Source organism: Micromys minutus (genome assembly GCF_963924665.1).
Source record: "Micromys minutus genome assembly, chromosome: 10".
NCBI classification, from domain to species: domain Eukaryota; kingdom Metazoa; phylum Chordata; class Mammalia; order Rodentia; family Muridae; genus Micromys; species Micromys minutus.
The window spans coordinates 7184374-7210831 of NC_137979.1; the positions used below are offsets into that span (position 1 = coordinate 7184374).

At 36.2% G+C, this 26458-nt stretch overlaps 1 protein-coding gene across 2 annotated transcripts in view; it reads left to right on the forward strand.

The window, feature by feature from the left end:
- FNIP1 (folliculin interacting protein 1) overlaps window positions 1-26458 on the forward strand; it is a 75895-nt gene that overhangs the window by 16899 nt on the left and 32538 nt on the right. For both annotated transcript variants that reach the window (XM_080923207.1, XM_080923208.1), the window contains exons 2-6: window positions 8067-8193; window positions 15553-15687; window positions 20143-20243; window positions 20478-20552; window positions 22091-22182. In XM_080923207.1, the coding sequence (XP_080779333.1) occupies window positions 8067-8193; window positions 15553-15687; window positions 20143-20243; window positions 20478-20552; window positions 22091-22182 (530 nt within the window). The remainder of the gene's footprint in view (window positions 1-8066; window positions 8194-15552; window positions 15688-20142; window positions 20244-20477; window positions 20553-22090; window positions 22183-26458) is intronic.

The window sequence follows — 26458 nt, forward strand, 5'->3', positions numbered from 1 at the left end:
GGGAAAAACCATCATCCCAACACAGAAATTACAACTAGGACAAAACTACATTACATAAAGAAGGAAAACCCATTTCTTAGAGCAGAGTACATTCTGTTGTTACATTTTAAGAAATGACATAGTTATCATACTTTACAGTTTAGTAACATGCATTCAACTTTGAAGAATTTAATATGAAATAGTGATATAGAGAAGGAAAATGAGAGAATGGAAGGAAAAAAGCTAATCTGGAAGAAAAACAGAAATAACACACCTGAAGAAGGAAGATGCCTTTCTGTTTGTTTAGGCATGGTCCCTCTCAGTCTTGGCTGACCTGGAACTCACAGAGATTATCCTGTCTCTGTCTCCCAGAGCTGGGGTGAAAGGTCTGTGACTCCACAGTGGCTGAGAAAGCATGTTTTTTAAATTACATAACCTTACTGAAAAATCATGTTTGTAAAGCTAAAATCTATTTTAATTACCTGTGAAGACAGCAGGAAATCTTTTGTCTACTCAGAAGTAACTTTAATTTAATTAATTTAAGATTTAAATGCCAGTGGTACCGAGAAAGGTGGGGGGAGTATCAGAGAAGAGGAAGAGAAAAAGATATAGATCAGAATCATTTGAATTTACTTTTCTTTTTAGTAGTTTAAATTTCCAAACTACCATTAAGAATCAGTGTTAAGCCAAGGGTATATGTGGATTAGTGGAAAGGTATTTGCCTGTGGTGTTCAAGATCTCTGAGATTAATTTCCAGGACCACAAAATTAATTACTCAATTAAAAAATTAGGCTTTTTTGGGTAATCATCCCAAATTATTAGTCTTCCTTCATACTATGTCACTAGCTTGTCCCTTGGCTAAACACACATTTTCTCTGTGGAATCATATTAGAGAATGACATTCTTAACTTTTTTTATAGACTATTTCTTTGGCATCCTGGTAAACCCATGCTGCTTCTTAGATAAAAACTTTAAAATATTTTAAATTAAAAATATTATTAGTGTGATTATTCTATGCATGCGGGTGTTTTGCCTGCATGTATGTCTGGACACCACATGCCAGGTGCCATTGAAGTCCGGGAGAGAGTGTTCAGATTCACTGGGTGAATCTAGTGCTTTCAGATTTAGATTCACTAGGTGCTAGGAATCTTGTGCTTTTAGCCCTTGAACCCTTGTTTATAAATTCTTAAAATAGAATATATATAGGATTATGAGGAAAACACATTGTGTTGAAAATGTATGATACTGAAATACTATATTTGTTATAAATTAGCATTCCTGCATTCTGGTTAAATTAACAGACTTACTGTAGATCTAATGAGTATGGCAGTTTTTAATATTAATGACATAAATAATTTCCTAGGCAGCTGCATCTAATACCACAGTCAGTCGGTATGTGGCAGAGAACATTTAAATCCAGGTTCTGCAGATCCAGAACCCATTCTTATGTTTATGCCATGTTAGGTGTGAATAATCATTTTTGGTCTCAGCATATTGTCTTTTATTTAGATTGTAGGTAAATAGCCTGTTGTGTTAGGCATTTGTGTTGCTACATTAGTCTTAAGTACACACACATACAGAGATATCCTTTGGTTTGTAGAAGATCATGCAGATAAATGTTAAAACATAACCCCAATGAAAATCCATGTTTATAAAACAAGCTACAAGTGTCTCTTTTGTGAACTAGCCTGATAATTTAACCATTTTGTTTTATTGAAGTTTATAGTTTCATACTCAGATTTGTTTGTTAGCTTGCTTGCTTTTCTGCTTCCATTTTCCCTATCTCCATATTTCCCTGTGAAAGAGCAGTCAGACTGAGCTAAGGTTTCATAAATGGTAAGCTCATTGTAGTGCAGTGATTAATAGGGCACATTTTGCATTTGCTGGTCAGCAGTAGAGATAGCTTCTAAGAGTTTATGGGCACACAGAAATTGAAAAGAACCTTTTTCATTTTCTTGTTTACAAAGTAAATATGAATTTCTTACAGGTGTTGAATTTTTGAAGAACTATGTTGTAGCAATGGTTGCCTGAGCCCTATGCTCAGGGCAGCTCTTACTGAGTGAAAGCAGTATACACAAAGTGACTCTAGAAATTCCACTATTGTGAGGCATGATCCCCAGGTGGCAGCACTATTTGGGAGGTATTGAAAAGTTAAGGAGGTGCGGCCTAGCTAGAGGACACAGACAAAAGGGTGTGTTTTCTGTGGGTATCTTCTACCTCTCACCCCCCTTTCTGCTCCTTTTTTCCTCTCCCCTCCCTTACCTTTCTTCCTCTCTTCTTTACCTCTTTTCTTCTCTTTCTCACATTTTTATCCCCTATCTCTTCTCTCCTTTTTAACTTACTTTTTGTCTGTTTTTTTTTATTTTTCTGATTTAGTGAAATAAGAACCACCTCCTCCCCTCTTGCACAAAAATTACAGAAAACACTAAACATTGTAAGCATTCTTGATCTTCCAGAACTGCCTGGTAGAGCTTAATTTATAAGACCGTTTAGATTGATTTCTCTTTGTCATACAGCTTGTGGAATAAGAGATGAAAGAAAGTACCTAGTTACTTCTGTGAAATTCCACTCTTCAGTGAAACAAAAAGTAGTATGTTACATGCAAAACTGTAGAGATGGGTAGATGAAGTCTTTTGCAAAAATGGGTTTTGTCATTGACATGAAACTCTTTGAAGACTGCTAGTGCCTACCCACAGAGGCTTTTGAGTTAAGTTCACTCTTGTTATGTTGGCTGACAGTTTCGTCGTTTTAGACAAATATGGTTCTTTGCGATCATTAACCTGGCTTGGAAGTAACTGGGGTTTTTAGGGATTCTGTAAAGTGCAATTACCTAAGAGAAATAGAATGCCAGTAATGTACAGCTTAATTTAAGATGTTATTTTTAAATCAGTTGCTTTAAAATTCATGGAAAGTAGAATTTAAATGCTGTTTTAGATCATTTATTTTATGAGAAGTTTTGGTAATAATTTTGATTATTTGAAAATTTATTTTTTATTTGTTGGAGACAGGCCTCACTATATGATCTTGATGATCCTGGAACTGACTATGTATATGTAGCTCAGGCTGGCCTCAAAATTTTAATTGTCTCATATTCACTTAGGGAACACGTACACTAATATAGGAAAGATACAGAGAAAAGATTAGTGTGGTCTTGCACAAAGATGACACGCCAATTTATAAAGCATTCCAATATTTTTTTTCTTATTGAGACTTGCTACAGCTATAATCAAAAGTTTATAAAGGGTGGGTGGGGGTCCATATGCTCTTCTGATAGCCAAAAGCTGTTCATTGAGTGACAAAAGAGGAGTGGACTAAACAGATTAGAGTTACCCTGGTGCAGTGTCTATGTTACTTCCAGTCGGTAACCAAGAGTATTGATATTTCTTCAGAGAGGCAGGCTTAAATAATGGAGTAACTACTTAGGATTTGAAACTTAACTCTGTAAGTGCTTACCTCTCCCCAACTTTGTGGAACTGGTGATATTTCATTTGATTAGTGCATTATTTTTATAGTACCTACAAGTAAAGGTACTTTTAAAATTTGGTGATGATGGACCTACCTGAAGTTGGCAAATGTGTTTTCATATATGCTAAGAATTTTCTAATTCTGAAACACAATGATGAAATGACTGTTGATTGAGAGAAGTCCTGAGGGCCAGCAAAATGAATGAAAACATGCAACCTCATGGTGTGGGGCAGGAAGCTTGGGGGTCCCTCTAGAAAGTATTAGAGATCTAGGAGGTAAGAGACACTCAGGACTCAAAGGGAGGGATCTTAGATGAAATGCCCAGCAGTGGGGGGAGGGAACTCGTAGAGCCCGCCTCCAGGAGACAGACAGGGCATCAAGTGGGGGTGGGGCTGCATTAACAGTTGATCAGATGCTTACACAGCCTTTCTCTAGTGTTAGGGCTGTCAGAGATGGGCTCTAGTAGATACATAAGATAGTTTTGGAATTGCCTTACACTTACTATATTCTAAATTTTAATCAATATAGGATAAAACATTAGAATCCTTCTCCCCAGTATGAAAATAACTCGGTTTTTGGAGGAAGCTATTTTCATTTAATTTGTGATATGTGTAAAAGTAACTGGTTTCACAGAAAGCCTCCATTGCTAAATGATGAAATGGTGTTCTTATGCCATTTATCCAAAGTTGTATGTTTTTTCACTTGTTGGTGAAATAGTTTTTTTTCATTGACAAAGAATTTTGAAGACTCATTCTGTGCCATGATGTATCATATAATGAAATGTTGAATAAATATTGATAAAATAGATTATTTTGGAACTTGAGCCCAGTGAGCTCAGAAGTTAAGTGTAAAAGCTGGGATGTATGATCAGATCAAATGAAGTTAATTTTGCTGAAATCAATATGTTAAACTGCGCTTAGCAGTTAAAAAAAAAAGGTGAATGTCAATGTGGAAGGCAGTTTAGGTCATCTAGATTTCTTTTTTAATGCAGAATGTTTTTCTTAAGATTATTTACAGATGGTAATAAATTAGTGTTTTCATTAAGCCAAGTCTGATTTCTAGTTTAATTTTTTAATGGTATATTTAAGGTGCTACTTTATACAAAAGTTAAATCCACACTATAGAAATTCCCCTAAAGGGCTTAAAATAACTTCTTAGGAAGAAAATATATCTAGGAATTCTGGTTGTCTATGCTTTAACTCAGACTTGTTAATACGTGACCATTAACTGGTAACTTGCTGTGTCAAATTGTTCAGAGGCTACATTTTAAAAAGGTATTAAATTTACTTGCTATGCTCCATATGTAATCTAACCTCTGCTTTATGGCAGGCAGAGATTTATTTGTAATAAATGAATTGCAAAGGATATTGGAGTATCAAAACATTTTTTGAATAGGTTATTCTTTAATGACCGCTATATGCAAACATAATTAAATCACTGTTAAAAAATTCTTAATCTCCTCTGCTTTAGCCTCCTGAATGCTGAGATATAGGCATATGCTACCTTTCTGAGCTTGAAGATTTCTTGAGAATGTTTTAGACAGGTGTATCTGAAATATGTAATTTGTAAATATTGTAAATTAGTTTTAGGTGCATGAGCATCTTCCTAATTTTCTGTTGTTCTTTGCTTTCCTTTCTCATTATACCTGTACAGAAACACTGCAGACATTTGGAAAGTCGTGTTTGTGTATATAACATATGAATGTATTTATAAGTAAATTTTAAATTAACACATTATGTTTTTATATTGGTCACAATCCAGTTATTTCATACCAGATGTTGTTTTTTAAATTTTATTGATATGGACCTGAATTTGTCTGGTTTTAATTAAGGTTCTCTTGTATTCCTATCTCTTCATTTTTATTTGAAGTACTAGTGCATTTGTGTCAATGTGGTAAGGATTACTACCGTTAACAAAATCAACTTTTAAAATATTTCTTCTGGTGCCTTTGCTTCTTTGTCTTCATTTTTGACATCATCATCTGGGTCCTTCTGTACCCCAGGCTGGCCTTGAACCCAGGGAAACCTTTGGTTTCTAGTCTTTCACCTCTGCAGTACTATGATGAGGTACTACTTTACTGGGCTTATAAAGTGCTTCATGCAAGCAGCCAGACAAGCAAGATAAGTAGTCCATTTATTTGTTGGTTTGTTTTTCTGAAGCAGGATCTCATTTTGTATTAGGTTAGCCTAGAATTCACTATTTATCCCAGGTTGACCTTAAACTTTGGGAAATCCACTTGTCTCAGTCTCCTAAATGCTGCATTCTCATGGTCTGTAGTGGTCTACTATACCCTGCTAATCATTTGTTTGATATACAGTTCCTGATAATAATGCAAGTTCTGTCTGTAAGAATTAGAAAACCAGGCAGCTTTTGTGTGGGTTGTTCTTGCTACTATTTGAGAAAACTGTAGACCCATATTTTCTCCATTAAGTGCTTTTTTCTTTATTTTTTTTTTTTGTAAGACCAATTTTTAAAAAGCTCCTGGCCAAAAGTAACACTCTGTAGGCATTATTTTTGATACACCTGTGTTCTAGGAATTGGATTGTCATGTACTTTTTGTGTTCAGCCTAGTGTAGACTCTTGACAGTGAAAATGTTTTTCAGTGAATGTGGTAGAGCTTCTAAACTAATAACCAGGCTACTGCTTTGCTAAAGAACTTAGCAGATCTAATTGAAGCTAAAAATCTTCCTCTTTAAAAAGTCCTTGTCAATCGTAAAAAGGAACAGAGCTATAGAAAAAAAGGTAAAGATCTTTAAAGTATAGTCTCAGAAGTATTTGATTTCTGAAACTAATCTGGAGAAATCAAAACTTTTTAAATGAAGTTTGCTTTCCTAACAAGGTGCAGGGGGGCTAGCAGATAGATGTTCTTTTGGGGGATCTTATTTTTAATTTATACTATGTTCTAGTATGTTTTAAATGTAATTAATTAGGTGTCTTGGTTAGGGTTTTACTGCTGTGAAGAGACACCATGATTGGGGCAACTCTTATAAGGACATCATTTAATTGGGGCTGGCTTACAGGTTCAGAAGTTTAAATTCAAATTCATTCAAATACCCTGAGAGCTTTCTTAGAAAGAGAATAATAACCTGAGCAGTTTATGGCCAATCATATTCTAAATAATTGTCAATTATGTGTAGGTTTATAGCATTGCTCAAAGGTCTTACTGTTCCAAGTCAACATTTCCTCCCAGAAAAAGCCATGCTCCATTTTACCCTTCTTTTTACCAGTTTCTCTCCAGTTTGGAAACTTCGCATTTCCAAAAAAAAAAAAAAAAATGCAAGTTATTTTTATTCTGAACTCGATACTAGCCAACAGCTGAGAAGCCAGTTCTTGAGCCAATTCTTTAAACACTTTTCACTCCACTACTTCCTCAAAGGCCTGCAATTTCCTCTTCACCTCAAACTGCATCAGAGTGTAAACATGTTCACGTATTTCCTCCCTTAGTAACAAAATACCCATCACTCTTGGCTTTAACAACTTTTCTTGACAGTTGACTTTTTCCCCCTTCAGTCCTGTGAAGTCTTACTTATTAAAACTTTCCTCACCATGACCGCCAATGATGTTCCCAGAAATGCTTTTTGGTTACTGAGATTATACTTCTTCCTTAGAACATTTCTGTCAGTTCCATGAAACCACTTCTTGATTTTCAGCCTATGTTGGTCTGTTCTGTCATAGTTTTATAAGTACCTTCCTGTGTTATGAAAGCCAGTGTTGTCTTAAGGATAGATGTCTGCTAGAGCTTGATATGTAGGGTTTGACTTCCATCAGTTTCCAACGGTGATATTATTCTTTTAAATTATGACACTTAATGTACAAATAAAGGCCCGTAAAACAAATGCAGTATGTTTTTGTCCAAATACTTGTTTTGAAGTGAAGATTGTACTTGCAATGTCTTGATGAGACAGTTACTGCCTGATCTTCCTGGAATGCCCTTTCCTGGTGTTCTTTGATGCAGCCTTGCTCTTTGAGGTGAGCACTTTGCAAACTTTAGGGCTGTCATTTCCTCCTCTTCCCTTCACTCTTTTTCATCCACTTCTTCTGCTTCCTTTACTGAGTACATTGAGAGAAAGTAGCAGGCTGGGCAGTAACTAGAGGACTGCTTGCAGCTTACATGTCTTTCTTTTTCTATAATTTTGAACATTAGGTATATATTCTTAGACTGAATCTTGATAGGTTTTAACATTTATTTAAATGAAAATGCCTGTTTTTATGTAAAAAACTTATATAAATCTTTGCTTTGACTTATAGCAAATCTGTTTCTATTTTTATACTTTTGTGAAGAAAAAATGTCTTAACCTTTGTCATCTCTCCATGAGACCAACATATTTTTATTAGTAATTTGTGCTTATGTATGTTTAGTAAGTTAACCTTTTATATAAATTGACAATCTTATATGTTGATAGTAGCCAATTGTTTTTTAAATTGTGTCTTTATTTTTAATCTAAAAATCATACCTATGTGACATTTTAAAGCCTTGAACTACAAAGTGGCATTTTATATAAAGATCAGTTATATATTATTCTGTAATATTATAGCTTCTGGATCTGTCAGATAAGATTTGGTCATAAAAATATATTGGCGTATTTATTAAAGTAACTCAAATGAATCTTTTTTCTTTCAAGTTGGCCCTTGCCAGAATTTGACCCAAGCCAGATTCGACTGATTGTATATCAAGACTGTGAGAGACGAGGAAGAAATGTATTGTTTGACTCGAGTGTCAAGAGAAAAAATGAGGACACATCAGTATCGGTGAGCATCATTGATCATTTGTACGAAACTTAATCTTAGGTATTTTAATAATTCAAGGAAGAATTAGTATAATTTCAATATGGTAACTTGGCTAGTATAAAACATTTTTAGGCTATTAAGAATTCAGAGTTCTAATTATGAGATTTTTTTTTTCTATTTTTTTCCCCTTTTATTGAAGATAAACTTTTTTTCTTATGTATCCTGGTTTCGTTTTTCCCTACTTCTTTCAGTTGTTGTCCCCACCTCCCTTCCCAACCAGTCCAGCCTTTTTCTGTCTTCATTATAAAAGAACAAGCTTCTAAGAGATAATTATAATATGATATAATATATAATATAAACTAACACATTGGAATAGAACAAAACAAAACAAACAGAAGGAAAAGAGCCCAAAGAAAGGCACAAGAAACAGATATAAATATTAAACTGGAAACACATACAAAGGAGGTCTAGGGCAGAGAGGAAGAAAAAAGGGAAGCGATTACACACACACACACACACACACACACACACACACACGTGTATATATAATAAAGATTAAAAACTTTAAGCCCTGACATTATAAGGCAGAGGACTTCCAAAGGTGCCACTGAGGTCATTTTTCTCTTAGCTATCTATCCACTACTGAGCATTCAACCTAACCTCAAGATGGGCTGTTTCCTTAGTGAGACTCCTTTGGGGAAAACGAAATTTTTATTTGCAAATGGTTATCAGTTGGAGATAGTTTCTAGATTAAGGATGGGCCTGTGTCCACTTCTCCTTTCAGCTTTAGGACCCCATCGGGTGCAAATGTAGGCTCTGTGTGTGCTTCTGCAGTCTCTGTGAGTTCATGTGTGTGTTGACCCTGCTGATTTACAGTGCTTTGTGTGTGTGTGTGTGTGTGTGTGTGTGTGTGTGTGTGTGTCCTCCGTCCTCTCTGGCCTTTTAAATATTACATCTCCTTTTCTGTAGGGATTCCTGAGCCCTGAGTTGGAGGGCTTTGATGAGGACATCCATTTGTGGCTTAGTGTTCCAAGGTCTTTTACTCTCTGTACAATGTTTGCTGTCAGTCTCTGTTTCCTTTTGCTGCAGGAGGAAGAGCTCTGATAATGGCTGAGCAAGGCACCAATCTATGAATAGAACAAAATGCCATTTGGAGTCAAATTTTGCATTACTGCATTCTTTTATTAGAACAGTAGTATTTGGTTTTACTCTAGGTCTCTGTGCTGTCTAGTCTCAGGTTCTTGGTCACTCCAGCAATGTTGGCTGTGGGTAGTATGAAAACTTAATAAATTAGAATCTTCCTTAAATATATACATATATAATGGGGGAGACCGAGCTCCAACTGGATATCTCTTGTCACCAAATGAAGCCTCCAGTACTAGGAATAGATAATATCTCATTGAATTGTTGGCCAATATGGTCCCACAGGAACTCCCAAACAACCCAGGCTGTTGTCAAACCTATAGGTTGCTCTCTACAAACTGATGGCAAGGGCCCATTGCTGAAGATAATACCTACACAGTTCATTGAACATGGAGAAGGAGAGCTGGAGCTGTCACCCTGTGTGCTAGTAGCTTTGGTACAAGAAGGTATTCTGAATTCTACCAAAGGAGAAATGTAAACACCAGCCCTACTACAAACTCTTGGATCTACACTGCTCCCCTGTCTGTAAGAAAAGCTAGAGCCGTGATGGCACAATGCTTGAGGGAGTGACAAATCTGACTGAAGGCCACTCCATGAGTTCTCTTTAAAAGACAACACTTGCATTAGTTGTCATCATTCTAGCCAGAAACTGTGTTCGCTTCACATTAATTCCCTCATATCAGTGATTCTCAACCTGTGTGTCACAACCCCTTTGGGGGTCAAACACTTTCACAGGGGTCATCTAAGATCTTTAGAAAACACAGGTATTTTACATTATGATTGATAACAGCAAAACTGCAAGTATGAAGTGACCGTGGTAATAAGTTTTATGGTTGAGGGTCACAGCATTAGGAAGGTTAAGAACCACTGCCTTATATGATGGTATTGTTAAACATGACCTAGGAACTACTGGGAGTCTTATAAAGAATCTGGTTAGACCTCTCATTGAGCAATCAGGAAAAGTGAGACCTAGAGAAGAGAAAAATTTATCTGATGGGATAAAGCAAATTAAGTTTATAGTCCCGATAACATATTTTGTCCTACTATAAACTGGGGCAAGAACCTGTATCTGTTTTGCAAATCTCTAACCCTGTATCTTGTATATTGTTACTAGTTTAGTAGCAGTAAGATAATTACTTGGTTGGCCAAGAGAGCCTAGTGTTGGCTATTGTCATTAGACTGTAAGAGAAAAACATGTCCTGGTCCTAGAATGGGTTTTTCCTTCTCCTTCGGTTGGCACTTACTGCCAGCATTCTAATAATCAACTGAAAACAATACTTTGGGGGAAAGTTTTTTTTAGTTTTCGTTCAGAATTGGGTTCATTTGAGATTTTTACCTTCTTGGAAAAAAACAAAACAAATTTGAATATGTCTATCTTGGTCTGTTGTTCTTTTTTACAAGTGTCTTTAACAACTACTATTGTAGCATTTAATAAGGTGTTCATCTCTTTTTTTAATTGCTAAGTATTACAGTATTCCTTCTAATCATTAAGAATTTTCAACCTCCTTGAGATTGTGTTTTGTTTAGATTGTTTATTTCTTTTTTTTTGCATTTCATAATCTGATGAAAAAAATCAAGTTACTCAGGAGTGTATAAAATACTTGGAGATTTTCTCTGCCCTCTTGGTTTTTATAGTTAGACATCCTACTAGGCCAGGTAGATACTGAGCAAATAAATATACACTTAATTCTAAATTGTGAAGAAAGCTTAATGAGCTGCCAACAGGGAAAAACAAAACAAACAAACAAAACAAGCTTCCATCAGCCTTATTTAAAATAAAGGCTGGAATGGGAAGAAATTGCAGTTGAAAAGTGTTCAGGATGATGTGGGAGCCTGACCCGAGAACTGAACTCTGATTTCCTGACAACACAGATGGGCTTGCTCCAAAGAACCATTCCTGAACAGGTCCACTTCCTCCGTATCCTAATAACCTTTCCTTTTCACTACTTTAGGCAGGTGGTGGGTTAGAAGGGAGGTTAAAGTGTTTAAGAACTGTTATTAAAAGCAGGTCTTTGAAAATTTTTAAATAGGTGGGTGCTATTCTCATTTATGAGATGCTTCTTTTTCCATTATGATCAAAGAACAGTCTGTAACTCCTAATACCATCTCTTGAGGGATTCATATTTTAACATTAACTTGGGGGAGACATGATATTTATACTTCACAGCCCTTCTCTATATCTGTTCTTTATCACTTCTCAGTGTCTACTAATGTCCCTTTCCCTGTTAGGCTATCTTTGGTGTCTGTTTTTAATTTTCTGTCTCTTCTTTAGTTTCTCCTTTTTAGTGGTCCTTCCATGAAGTATTTTGGTCTCTGTCTCATCTCTGATGTTCCAGTAGTAATCTGTCTATTGGTCCTATTTCAGTGTTATACACTTACTACTCAACCTTCTTTTCCTTCTTAGTGTCCTTTGTTATCTCCCTCCCACTCCCACAGTGTAGCTCTGGCTGTCCTAGAACTCATTCTGTAGACCATGCTACCCTCAAACTGTGGGATCTGCCTGTTTTTGCCTCCTGAGTGCTAGGATCAAACATCTGGCTTGAAAAGATACTTTTCTGAACAAAGCTAACAGTATTACTACTATGTGGGCATAAGCACAACTTTTAAAAACATGGTTTGATGATATGTTTATTTAGCAAAACAAAAATAGTAGGTTCCCAGCTAGAGACATAGCTACCAGGGCATGGGCTTTTGACCAGGTTTATAGTACTAACCATGAATTAATTCTTTTCTGTGGAAAAGACCTCAGATCTAACCAGAAAACAGTTGGTTATCCCTGTACTTTTACGTCACTGTTGTTCCACTGAGAATGTATTGCCTAACAGGTCAGTATTACAGCATTCAGGGTTCACCACTTTTCTCAACAGTAGACTTGCATAGCACCTTCTGCACTATGAAAACTAGCCACCAGGGAGGAAGTTTCTAGGTCAATTTTAAATTGATTTCTCTATGTCTTGCAATCAAAGTGTGTTATATCTTTAGCAATAGGATCTTACCATCTGAGTATGGTTGCCAACCAAAAGCAATGGCAATAGCTTATATTGTTTTGAAGACCTCTAGGGCCTCTCTGACCAAAACCTCAAGAGTGGTGGCCCATGCCTGGCACTGAATTTTCACTTAATAAACTCTGTGTTAGCATTGTCCCCCAATGTAAGACTTAAAGTTTAGACATCTTTAATTTTTCTTTTAGTTCTTTGAGAGTTTCATGCACCATATTTTGATCACATTCACACCTTGTTCCCCAACTCTTCCCAGATCAACGTTTCTCCCTTTATGTCACTTAAAAAAATCTTCAGTACCAATTTGTATTGTCCAAATATTTTTGACCACCTTGTGGCATATGTGTAGCTTCCCTTCTGTGTCTAGAGGATAATGTTTCCTTATAGTCATTTGTATCTCTGGCTCTTTACTCTTTTTCCACCTCCTTACTGCAATGATCTCTTAACCTTAGGAATTGAAGTATGTATGTTTCCTTAGAGCTAAACATTCTTTTACGCTCTGTATCTTGGTTAGTTGTGGATCACTGTGTTAATCACTATCTGTTGCAAATAGAAGTTTCTCAGGTATGGGTTGAGAAATGTGTTGATCTGTTGATAGAATAATAAATCATTAGGATTAAGTTTAATAGTTTGTATTATAGCAGCATAATAGTTGGTTCTCCCTTGAGTCTATGAACTCTTGAGCTATGTTTAGACTTGGTGATGATGCTAGGTTTAATCTTGTGGAATAAGACTTAAAGTGGTTGGTTATTTCCATGATGTTGATGTCACTGGCAGGGTTCATAGGTGGGGTTGATGATTAATTTTCTCCTGTGGTAGCTTGCATAGCACATTTTAGTACTGTGGAAGGTAGCTAATAGGACTGAAGTTTTCAGGTCTGTTTCAGCTTGGTATTACCATGATCTGTGATAAAATTGGATGCATTGTTTTCTATAGGCTTAGATTTTTCAAAATCTACTTTAATAAGGGTTCTGAAACGCTTTGACCCGCTTCCCTTCTAGCCTACCATCCAAAGGGAAGGATGAAAAGATGGTAAATAGAACAAGGTAATGTGGACCTGTTTAGAAGTAGTTCTTTGGGACGATCCCAATCTCCATTTGTCAGGACACGAGCAATCCAGTTCAGTAGTCTCAGGATACCAACAGTCCAGTTCAAAAGTGTCACCAAGCATGAATCAGCAATGGTGGCATGATCCAGAAGAATCTGCCAGGCCTCTGCCAAATTGGCACGAATCAGCAGGAGTGGCCAGGACCAGATGGAATGCCAGGAGAGACTAATGGAGAGCTGCACAGCTAGCTATGCAAGTGCCCATCACTGTCTGCTGAGTCCCAAGCATCACGTGTCCTCCCATGGGTCTTACCACCTCAACAAAACATGAATCTGGATCACATGAAGCAACCAGAAACTTCCACATGACATTTTTGAAAGGCCTTCAGTGTTCTTATCCCTCTCTATAGTCCCTCTTCTATCTTATTCTCTACCTTCTGACCCCAGTTTAATCGTATTATCCCATCATTCATTTTAAGCACTTTATTCAAGTGTGTCTTATCTCCCCTTCCTTGACAGCCCCTTCCTGTGGTTCCTTAGCAATTTTCTGGCCTTTGTGGATATTCCAAATGAAGATTCAAAGCTCCTATCCACAAATGGGAGAAAAAATGTTTGTCTTTCTGGGTTACTTTACTCAGAATGATTTGTTTCTAACTCCATCCATATTTTAAACCCACAAACATAAATTAACCCATCAAATGTCTATAAAGCTATGCTTGTGTATCTACATGTACACTTTAAAGCTCTGTCCATTTAGAGAATGTAGGGGCAATGAGAATCCAATATAGTAAACATATCTAGCATCTAAATGATTTTTTTCTAAGTTCTTTTATTCACTAAAATGAGCCAGATCTTCTTAGAGAAATTACTTGTCTGTGGATGGGGACAAGAAGAGGAAGAAGTGAGCTTAGGACTTCTCTTTTGGAGGGGGCAGCTTGAAATGATTGAGACACAGTGTAGCACTTAAGTACTTTGGTTGACTGATGAAAGGGTACTTTGTAGTATGAGATAGGTAAAGCCTACCTTTGTTTGCAACTACATAATAGACTTAGGAGCTGCTACAACTCTGAAAAGTTATTTAATATTTCTTTGCTTCAGGTTTTTCCTATGCAAATGGAGATATTTTAATAGTTAACATTTATACTGAATAATAAAGAAGATGTAGATGAGGACTAGTGGTTTTTTGGTTTATGTTTTTCAAGACAGTGTTTCTCTGTGTAGTTTTGTTTGTCCTGGAACTTACTCTGTGGTCCATACTGGCCTCCAACCTGCCTCTGCCTCCCAAGTCCTGGGATTAAAAGCATGTGCCACTGCCTCCTGGCTGTTTTTGTATTTTGCTTTGAACATTCTGTTAGTAATAAGATTATTAAGATATAACCAAAGACAGGTTTAGTTGATATCCATAGGAGGCCTGTTCTTTTCTGATAGGAAATGGAGGATGAGTAGAATTGGGGAGAGGGAAGTTGAGGGGTGGGGCTATGAAGACTGGAAGGAGGGGAAACTACAGTCAGGATATAATATATGAGAGAATAAAGGGAAAAAAGATATGATCAAGATTAGATGTGGAACTGGGTTTGTAGTAGCCCAGTAGCAGAATAAGTGCCCGCCAGGAAAATGACCTGTGCTCAGGCCTAGAGCTGCCTTCTCCATACACAAAAGATTAGTAGATATATGTACCTATAATAAAAATGCAAGTCTACTTTACATTTCTCTTTCCTTATAGACTTATGTGGTTAATTTTTTCATAACAGTGATGTTTGTTATCTTGTGACATGTTATCATTATATTTAATTGAAATGAACATTTAAAACTTTTTTAGCTTTAATTTCTAATATAAGATAATGAATAGATAAACTCCTAAACAAAAGTCCTTTGACATTTGCAATAATTTATGAGTATAAAGAAGTTGTGAAAGTAAATAATTTGAAAATCACTTATAGATTACTAAGTCACAATTAATGAATATTATTTTGGCCATATAATAGAAGAAGTCCCTGTGTTTGATAATATTGGTGAAAAAAAATGCACTCCAAATAGTACTGGAGGAAATAGAAAAAAAGTATACCATATAAAAGCTATATTATTTTCAGTTATCTCATCCTTGTTTTTTCAATTTTTAATATTGCTTTTAAGTTTATATATACTAAAAGAATGTATTGAATTATAAATGGAAGTATCCTCTGTGTTTCAGAAGCTATGTAATGATGCTCAAGTCAAGGTCTTTGGGAAGTGCTGCCAGTTGAAGCCAGGAGGAGACAGTTCTTCCTCTTTGGACAGCTCTATCACTTTATCTTCTGATGTGAAAGACCAGTGTCCCAAATACCAGGTAAGATCATTCACTTATTCATGTACAGGTTATTTTCATCACTTTCTTAGAATCAGGTTATAGTAACTAGCAACTAGATAGTACCTTTCTATGACCTACATTGTAACTGTAGAGATGGATAAATTCACTAAACAAGTAAGTTTTAAGAATTTAAGATTAAGGATAGGAATATACAGAGGTCTGCAGTATTGGTACCAGATATCTTTGTATCAACTCATAGAGTAATCAGAATAATTTACTTTTTACCCTTTTATTATTAAATAGTAAACTTAAAATACCAATACAGTTTGGCTATTAATTAATATGTAATTACAAGGATTAAATGCATATCTTTGTTTTTTCACCAGTAACTGGATTTTTTTTTTAGAATATAAGATTAAATGAATCAATAACTACATAGGAACCTGTATATAAACTTACTACATGAAATAAGACCAATTCAGTTTCATACTAAGTTTGTGTCAGCTGCTGTGAGTTTATGTCATCCCAAGGTTGTGTAAACCAAACATACTTTGTATTTAGTAGTGCTAAAATAGACTCTTGGTTGTTGTGTTTATAAGAAATGGCTGCTTTTGGGTAGAAATTTAACTTTGTACGTCATCAATAAGACATAATGTAAAAGGATTCTGAAGTTACTAAAATCTGCATGTTAGGAGGTAATTCTCAGTTACACTCTGCCTTCCTCTTGTTTTTCCTTCAGCTTAGGCATAATACCTTAACAAGTGCCTGACAACAATAATATGCCATTTAGTTCCTATAGAACAGAAAATTATGAGACATTTTCTAATTTGTTAAGTTCATTAAGATTATAGATCCAAAAGGTAGGGATTATAATCTCATTTTGTACGAGAATCCCACAAAGTATACTTTCTTAAAATACAAAAAAGCATTCATTTATTTTTGGCACATTAGATAAAATATGATTTCTAGAAATTTGAATATTGTCTTTGGATTACTTTCCAGGAGTGAGTACCTGGAATGAGTAGACTCTTTAAAGAAAACACAGAAAGGCAGCAATGATAGCAGCACTTTGTCAAGTCTATGGCCTTATTATTGTGGATTGTGTCACATGAAAATATATGACAGTGTCTGCTATTCACATTAACCATTTGGTATATGTTATAGGAGACAATGATTTTTTAAGTTTGTTTGCTTGTTTATTTACAACCCAAATGCCGCTACCCCTCCTGGTCTCCCAATTACCGGCTCCTTCCTCCCATCCCCCTCACCTTTGCCTCTAAGAAGGTGGACACCCTCCTGTGTATCCCCCCAGCCTGTCACATCAAGTCTGAAGGATTAGGTGCATCCTCTCCTGCTGAGACAGGACAAGGCAGCCCTCTGCTGCATAATGTGCTAGAGCCTTATTTCAGTCTTTGCTTGCACTTTGGTTGGTGGCTTAGTCTCTGAGAGCTCTCAGGGGTCCAGGTTAGTTGACACTGTTGGGCAGACAATGGATTTTAATATCAAATTACATGATTTTATTAGATTATCTTCATGGGGTGCTTAATTGATTCAGTCATTCAATCATTTAATAAAATAATCACTGAGAAAGATAACCTTGATGTCTCCAACTGTAAATGAGGATTAATTACAGACTATGAATTATTTTCCTTACATAACCAGTCTAGATTCATGTGGTACATGGGATTTATTGGCTTAAAGATGTATGCCTTCAGAAAAAGTCTAGAATTCTCTTATCTGTCAACTTTGTCAGAAATAATTTGTTCTGTTGCCCAAAAAATACCAGCTCCATTTCTAGTGATTTGCATTTGAATTTCATTGGCAAGTTCTTTAAAGTATATGTGAGTCGGTAGTTCTGAAAATTGCAACTACAAAATGGCTACCCTTAGGCATTACACCAGTGAGTGAGAATATAAAATAGCATTCCTTTCAGCTGGGCACAATGATGTCTTAGAACAAACTGGGCTTCAAAAATTAAGTAGAGAGGGCTGATAACATGACTTAGCAAGTACAGGTACTTGCTGATCAACCTGGGTTCCCTTCCCAGGACTCACATAGTGGAAGGAGAATTGAGTCCCAAATGTTGTCCTATGTATGACCTCTACTTTTGTGCTGTGATGTATCTACAAACAACCAGACATAAGTAATAATATTTTTAAGACAGGGTCTCACTATATATAGCCTTGGCTAGCCTGAAAGTCACTATATAGAGATGGTCTACCTTTACCTTCTGAGCGCTAGGATTAAAGGCATGTACCACCAGCTATTTTTATTTTTAATTAAGCAGAGAGAGTACTATGTATTTGTAGTTAGTGATGTTTGCCTGGTGTATAAATACTAACAAAATGGAGTTTTGATTTTCTAGTCATTTTATGATTCTTTTTAATAATTCTTTATAATTTTAGTGATTTTATAGTTCTTTGAAGAAAAAAAGACTTTTTTTTTAATATTTGAAGTAAATATTTTCTTTGTCTCCTAAGTACTGGGATTATCACACCTAGCTTAAGTTTTTTTCTAAACTAAACTTAGTATCTGATGCTTTGTTCTTGACTATAGATATGGTGTTGTGTAGCAGATCTCAAGAGTTTATTTCAGTTCCTTGACTAAAGCTTAATTCCCACTGATTAGTAATGTTTCATTTCTCCTTTGGTATGGTAATGTCTCAGTAACTACCAATTCTATTCTTTGGCTCCATGAATTTGACTTTCTTAGATAACTCATAAGTGGAAGTGTATGAAATGCTTAACTTTCTATGGTTACCTTGTTTCATTTAACATGCTGCCCTTAAGAATCACCTGTGCAGGTCTGGAGAGATGCCTCAGTTGTTAAGAACACTTGCCGTTCTTCCAGAGGATGAGGGCTTAGTTCCTAGCACTCAAATGTTGGCTTAAAGCTATCTGTAACTCTAATCACATGGGACCTGGCGCCCTCTTTTGGCTTTCAGTGGTGCACAGATAGACATGCAGGCAACAGACATTTAAAAATAGTAACTTCTAAAATGTTTAAAGATTTATTTATGATAATGCATACTCTAAAATGTTTCTCTCAGGCTGACATATATTCCACTGTATGTATATATACTTCATTTTGTCAATTTCTTTATAAATCATCTTGAGGTAGTTTTTATGCATGTTATATGAGTCTGGTTTTATTTTTTTTAATATGACTAGCCAGCCTTCCCAGACTTTCCTTAATACCCATCTTGAAGATCAGTTAACTGTGTTGGTATGGATATATTTCTGGGTCTCTGGTCCCATTTAATTGACTTGTTTGTCTTTCTGTTGATACCATACTGTTTTGATTATTATAGACTTATATTATGTTTTGAAATCTGGGTGTATGATAACTTCAGTTTTATTGTTTTCATTCAAGGATAATTTTGCTATTTGTGATCTTTTTAAAATATTATTTTGGAATTTTTTGTGTTTATAAACAAGTATCATTAAGTACATAGATTACAAGTAATCCTTTTTTATCAATGATGATAGTTATAAATTGCTCCATTTGTATTTGCTTCTTTTCAATAATAGAAGTAGTAAAAATTATACTGTATGTCCTACCCTTATTACTACTGCAGAAATGTTATATATGTGTGTGCAAGACATGGTGCACATGTTGAGTTTGGATTAGCAAGATGGCTTAGCAGATGAGGGCACTGGTCACCAAGCTTCACAGCCTTAATTCAGTTCCTAGGACCCACGTAATGGAAAGGACCTTTCCTCAGAAAAGAACCAACTTGTGCAAGGTGTCCTCTGACCTCCACTCACATGCAGTGTGCACATCCACTTTTGTACATGAGTAACTGTACAAAAGGTTTATTTGAAGTTTTAATTATTTTTAGTATCAAAATCCCATTAGTGACCTAAATGCTCCTCAGTAACTGGTCTGACCTGATGAAGTATGGTATTTTTAAAAAAAGATTTATTTATTTTTTACTTTATGTGTGTGAGTGTTTTGGCAAGATTTATGTATGAGCACTACACACATGCCTAGAAGGAAAGTCAGATTTCCTTAAACTGAAATTACAGGTTGTTGGGAGCTTCCATTGGGTGCTGGAAATCAAACCCAGGTGTTCTGTAAGAGCAGCAAGTAGTAGTAACTACTAAGTCATCTCTCCAGCTCTAAAGTATGGAATTTTTATATAATCAAATTCTGTGCAACTCCTTCCTTCCCTCCCCTCCCCCCTTTCTTCTCTCCCTCTCTTTCTTAACTGAGTCAAAGTCTCCTCAAGTATCCAACTTGAACTCAAACTTGAGATATTCTTGCCTTAGTCTTCCCACTGTTAGGATTATACATATTAGTATACCTACCAATATCTGTTCACCTTTTAAAATGAGTAAAGTTTCTATTTAATGATACAATTAAGTTTAACTTAAGAAATCATATGATGAACAATTACAGAACAGTTTGTATAATGTAGAATTAAAATTATAAAGACAATATTTGAAATCATTATAAGGCTTTTAATTATTTGATTTCATTTTTTTTATTCAGGGTTCTCGGTGTTCTTCTGATGCCAATATGCTTGGAGAGATGATGTTTGGCTCAGTAGCAATGAGCTACAAAGGATCCACCTTAAAAATTCATCAGATCCGGTGAGGGAGTTCAGTTCGTACATTATACTCATTTTAGATGGTCAGGTTTTTTGAAGATGAGATAATTTCTTATTTTTTTACTCAAATGGAGCACATCAGATCCTAGCTTATAATGTCCATAGTTTTAGTATTTTCAACCATTGTGATGATGTCATGAAATCTCTTTAACTTACATTTCTTTACATTTCATGTATTTTAATTGTAATGTTTCTGTCATTCTGTGTTCTTTCATAGCTCTCCTCCACAGCTCATGCTTAGCAAAGTTTTCACTGCCCGGACTGGCAGCAGTATCTGTGGAAGTCTCAATACGTAAGTGCTTATGGATTCAGGGGGAGATTGATATTTAAGATATACAAAGGTAAATATTAAAAATGGCTTTTAAAATTATAGCACAATTTCAAGTCTATATCTTACTCAAGTTTGAAAGTTTTTGGAGTTCAGATTACACGTTCTTTCTGACTATCATTGACTATAGATGTGATTTCTTTTTCTGTAGTTTTCCAGAAGGTATATCTAGAAGTAGAATGTTGAGTGCATTTCCATCATAGGCTGCTGTGCTGCTTCTCAGTCTTACTCTTCTGTGCTCATTACCATTCCTGCCTTTACATTTTTCAGTGTGCAGAGCCCCACAGACTAGAATGGCCTGAGGTAGCCATGTCACTATTAAATCAGTCACCCCCACTGCACATACTTAATAGCTACAGGGATGTTATAAGTTGTCCTTGCTTAGACAACTTATAAGGTTTCTACCTGGGTCTCCTATGAATAACAGGCTATGTAGCAGTAAACAAAGTGCTGAGTTAGGAGTCATGGTTAGGTTAGTGGGGTTTCAGAGTTGCCAAATCAGAGAGAGCACTGACTAGCTTGAATCCTGGAGTAACCCAAAGTCTCAATGAGTGGGGAAGTAGCAGGAACCTACCTCCCTAGAGAAACTCTTTTGCGCCTTTGAAAGACTTCTGTTTTGGGAGGTTCTTATAGGGTTTCTACTATCTGTAGCTAATTTTTACCTTTCTTTTAGGAAGGAAGGAAAAGGTAGATGTTTTTAAAAATATTGTGAATACTTTAAAAATGTTGCCAAACTTTTAAAATTTAATACTAAGGTAGAAATAAAATAGTCCTCTTTTTTTTCCTCTACATTTTAACAGATAATTTCTAAAATTTATGGAAAAGATTTCAGACTGAAAGCACAGTAACTTTACTTTTGCTCACCTGAAAGAGAATTGTTTGTTGTTCCTGCTGCTCTCTCTCCCTTTCTCTGTCCCTTCCTCACCTGCAAGTTCTTTAACCATTCCTAATCCCAAATATTGGCAAAATATTTTTAGTCCAAAAGAAACATTGTCTGTGTATCAGTGTCAGCAATTTATTTCTAAAAGAGCCATATGGTAAATTTTCTACTTTGTGAGCCGTATAGTGTGCTGCAGTTTCTTACTGCTGGCCTTATAGCATTAAAGCAGCCATAAGCAGCATGTAAATGAATAAACATGAATTTTCATCCTGTGAAGAAACTTTGTTTATAAGAGGTACAGCCGCTGTATATGGCCTTCAGATATAGCTCGCTAACCTATCACTTAAATGATTATGTGCTTACCATAGTTTATACTGATAGTCTTAATAGTAGTTTTAACTTTACAGTTCTTTAAGCTAATATATAAAATGATAGGTTTCATAATGATGTTTTCATTCCATTATATTTTGTTCATATTCAACCCCTATTATACTTCTTATTCCCAGTAGTCCCCTTTACCTCAAATATTCCAAAAAGTTTTACACTTGAAATTTCATTGGGATGTGTGAAGAATTACCATTAAATGTATTTGGAATTTGTTTGGCTTTTCTTTCCTCTGTAGACTGCAAGACAGTCTTGAATTCATCAATCAGGACAGTAATACATTAAAGGCTGATAGTAGCACAGTTATTAATGGGCTGCTTGGAAATATAGGTAGGTGGTTTATTTTCATCTTATAAAGTTAAAAAATGTTAACAGTATAAGATTTGAAGTCATTTCTTAATTATGTAGATTTCTTGTATAACCTAAGAGCTTCTAATGCTGTAAACAGAAAGGTTGTTTAAGTTTCACATGTGTAACCTTTCTATTATTTGGAAAACTTTTTTCTTAGATTTTAATATAATATTCATTTTGTATTTGTAAAAAGAATTTGTCTTTATTTTTTTTAATTAGATGGATTTTTTGATACTGATATTAAAAGCCATTACCAGCTATCTGGAAATTATTGTTTGGGAAGACTATCCCTACTCTCTTTTCTAACCTAAAAGTCATTTTAAAATGTCATTCATTTTTATGAATTGTGCTTCATATGAGCAGATGAATAAATGATGCTTTTTAAGAAGTATATTAAAATAAATAGCTTAATTTAGTTAGTTATGGTTCACAATGTGTGGTGCATTTTAAAATGACATGGTATTTCTGCAACTCCTTGTCTAGAAAGCATAATTGCTGCTTGATTATATTTCTAATGCATAGTATCAGGAAGTGGACAGCCACCCTTATTTAGTGAAAACTTATATTTAGATAATTATTTTTTCATCTAAGATATGGCTCTATTGGGATATGATTTCAAATTGCCCTGGTACTTACTGTGTAGTCCAGAGTAAATTTTATCTTTAAATTTATGTTTATTCAAATAAGGTTCTGTTAAGCATCTGCAGTGGGTGAGTCTTAGTGTTAGGCCTCTGTTTTATAGCCATGTGCAGGGATTACAAGTGTGTGATAGCATGCTTGGTTATGGTTAATTTTTATAAATACTAAAGTACTTACGTATCAGTAAAAAATACAGGGTTTTCTTTTTCTCCTCTTTTGAATAGTATAGCATTGTACTCAATAAATAGTTTTTTTAATTTATTTAAACCAGATGTTACTAAACATCTGCTGTGGGTTAGTCTAGCCTTTTTTATAGTGTAGGTGAGCTTACAGAAAATGTTCTTTCTAGATCACTTGATTTTAATTACTGATTTTAATGAAGTAAAACTGCCACAAAGCAAGCCTTTAATCCCAGCCCTTGAGAGGGAGAGGCAGGGAGATTTCTGAGTTTAAGGCCAGCCTGGGGTACGGAGTGAGTTCTAGGACAGCTAGGGCTACACAGAAAAAACCTGTCTCAAAAAACAAACACACACACACACACACACACACACACACACACACAAAAAGAAAGAAAGAAAGAAAGAAAAAAAGAAGAGAGGGGGATCAGGCCTGGTGAGAAGGCGTTCCGAGTAGCCGGGGAGTGGAGAGATCTCTACTGAACACACGGAAAGTGCGCCCACCCCTCTGCTTGGTTCAGGGAACCAGGAACCCCAATCAGGCTGTCTGTTTCCAGCCGGCAGCCCTAGGGTGCAGAACAGGTGCCACCCGCCACCATGAACAGCAGAGATCCAGGGACACAGGCCTGGTGAGAAGGCGTTCTGAGTAGCCGGGGAGCACGAGACATCTCTGCCAAGTGCACGGAAAGTGCGCCCCCTCCTCCCCTACTTGGTTCAAGGAAGCAGGAACCCTGCTTTGGGCTGTCTGTTATCAGCCAGCAGCCAGTGCGTACAGAATAGATGCTCAGGCCATCTGCCACCAGGAACACACAGAGATCCAGGGACACAGGCCAGGTACAAGAGAGAGGCGAGACCCAATCACTGACAACAAGACCACATATAAGCACAGACAACAAGATGGCAAGAGGAAAGCGAAAGAACGTACCCCAGGGAAACCAAGACGACCTGGCAAAACCAGAACCCAGCTCCCCCATCACAGCAAACAGCAGAATGCCAAACACTCCAGAAAAAGAAGATTCAGACCTGAGATCATACCTCAAAATGATAGAGATCCTTAAACAAGAATGGGAGGAAAAGCATAAAGAGTTAGAAGCTTTTAAAGAAGAAACAAGAAAAACACTCAAAGAACTCAAAGAACTAGAGGAAAACAGAACCAAAGAGATGAAGGAATGGAAGAAGGAATTTAAAATGGAAATGGACACAATAAAGAAAACACTAAAAGAGATAACCCTAGAGGTAGAAAACCTAAAAAAGAAACCAGGAGTCACAGATGCAAGCATTTCCAACAGACTGCAAGAGATGGAAGAGAGAATCTTGGGGGCCGAAGACAACATTGAAAACATAGACAAAACAGAGAAGATGCAAAAAACAAAAAGCTCCTAACCCAAAATGTCCAGGAGATCCAGGACACAATGAGAAGATCAAACCTAAGGATAATAGGAATAGAAGAGGGCAAAGAATATCAACCAAGAGGCACAGTAAATATCTTCAACAAAATTGTGGAAGAAAACTTCCCTACCCTTAAGAATGAGATGACCATGAGCATAAAACAAGCCTACAGAACTTCAAATAGGTTGGACCAGAAAAGAAATCCTCCCGACACATAATAGTCAAAACACCAAGTGCCCAAAGCAAAGAAAGAATACTAAAAGCAGTAAGGGAAAAAGGTCAGGTAACATATAAAGGCAGACCAATCAGAATCACACCCGATTTCTTAACAGAGACTATGAAAGAAGTAAAAACATCACTATTTGCAGATGACATGATAGTGTACTTAAGTGACCCCAAAAACTCCACCAGAGAATTACAGCTGATAAGCAAGTTCAGCAAAGTGGCTGGATATAAAATTAACTCAAACAAATCAGTAGCCTTCCTCTACTCAAAGGACAAACATGTGGAGAAAGAAATTAGGGAAAAGATACCCTTCACAATAGTCACAAAAACTATGAAATACCTTGGTGTGACTCTAAGTAAGCAAGTGAAGGACCTGTATGACAAGCACTTCAAACCTCTAAAGAAGGAAATCGAGGAATATCTCAGAAAATGTAAAGATCTCCCATGCTCATGGATTCGAAGGATCAACATTGTAAAAATCGCCATCATACCAAAAGCAATATACAGATTCAATGCAATCCTCATCAAAATACCCACCCAGTTCTTCATAGAGTTGGAAAGAGCAATGTGCAATTTCATCTGGAATAACAAAAGACCTAGAATAGCGAAATCCATCCTCAACAACAAGAAAACATCTGCGGGAATCACTATCACTGACCTCAAGCTATATTAGAAGGCAATTGTGCTGAAAACTACATGGTACTGGTACAGAGATAGGCACGTGGATCAATGGAATAGAATAGAAGATCCAGAAGTGAGCCCTCACATATATGGTCACCTGATTTTTGACAAAGGAGCTATAAACATTCAATGGAAAAAGGACAGCCTCTTCAACAAATGGTGTTGGTCCAGCTGGCACTCAGCATGCAAAAGAATGAAAATAGACCCTTTCTTATCTCCTTGTACAAAGCTCAAGTGCAAGTGGATCAAAGATCTCCACATTAAACCAGGTACACTGAAACTATTAGATGAGAAAGTAGGAAAAACCTTAGAACACATAGGCATAGGAGAAAATTTCCTGAACAGAACACCAATGGCTCAAGCTCTAACGTCAAAGATTGACAAATGTGACTTAATGAGATTACAACGTTTCTGTAAGGCTAAGAAGGACACTGTCAAGAAAACAAAATGGCAACCAACAGTGTGAGAAAAGATCTTTACCAACCCCACATGAGCTAGAGGCCTAATATCCAAGGTATACAAAGAACTCAAGAAGCTAGACACCAGAGAACCAAACAACCCTATTAAAAAATGGGGTACAGAGCTAAACAAAAAGTTCTCAATTGAGGAATATTGAATGGCCAAGAAGCATCTAAGGAAGTGCTGGACATCATTAGCCATCAGGGAAATGCAAATCAAAACAACCCTGAGATTCCACCTCACACCAGTCAGATTGGCTAAGATCAAAAATTCAGATGACAGCAGATGCTGGCAAGGATGTGTAGAAAGGCCAAAGGAAACATACATTGTGATGCATGTCTGACTCCAAGTAGAGGAGAAAAGTATCAAAGATGATGTATCTGTGCCCCAGCCTGTTGATAGCTGTCTTAGGAGGAAAGCTTTGACAAGACAAGGAAGAAGGCCTAATTGTCAGAAATGCCTCATGTCTCCCTAAAAAAGGCCTGGACTTTGTATCATGTGTATTTAATTATTGGCTGAGAGCATGTTATGGTAATGTATAACCTTGAACAGATGTCCAGTAGATTTTAAAGCAAAATTGAAAGCTTTTAGATACACTCCCAAGGCTTCAACAGAAAGTTGTTTCAAATCCAACAACGTAATCAAGTCTGATTCATATGTTCAAAAGAATGTGTATTGAGTATAAG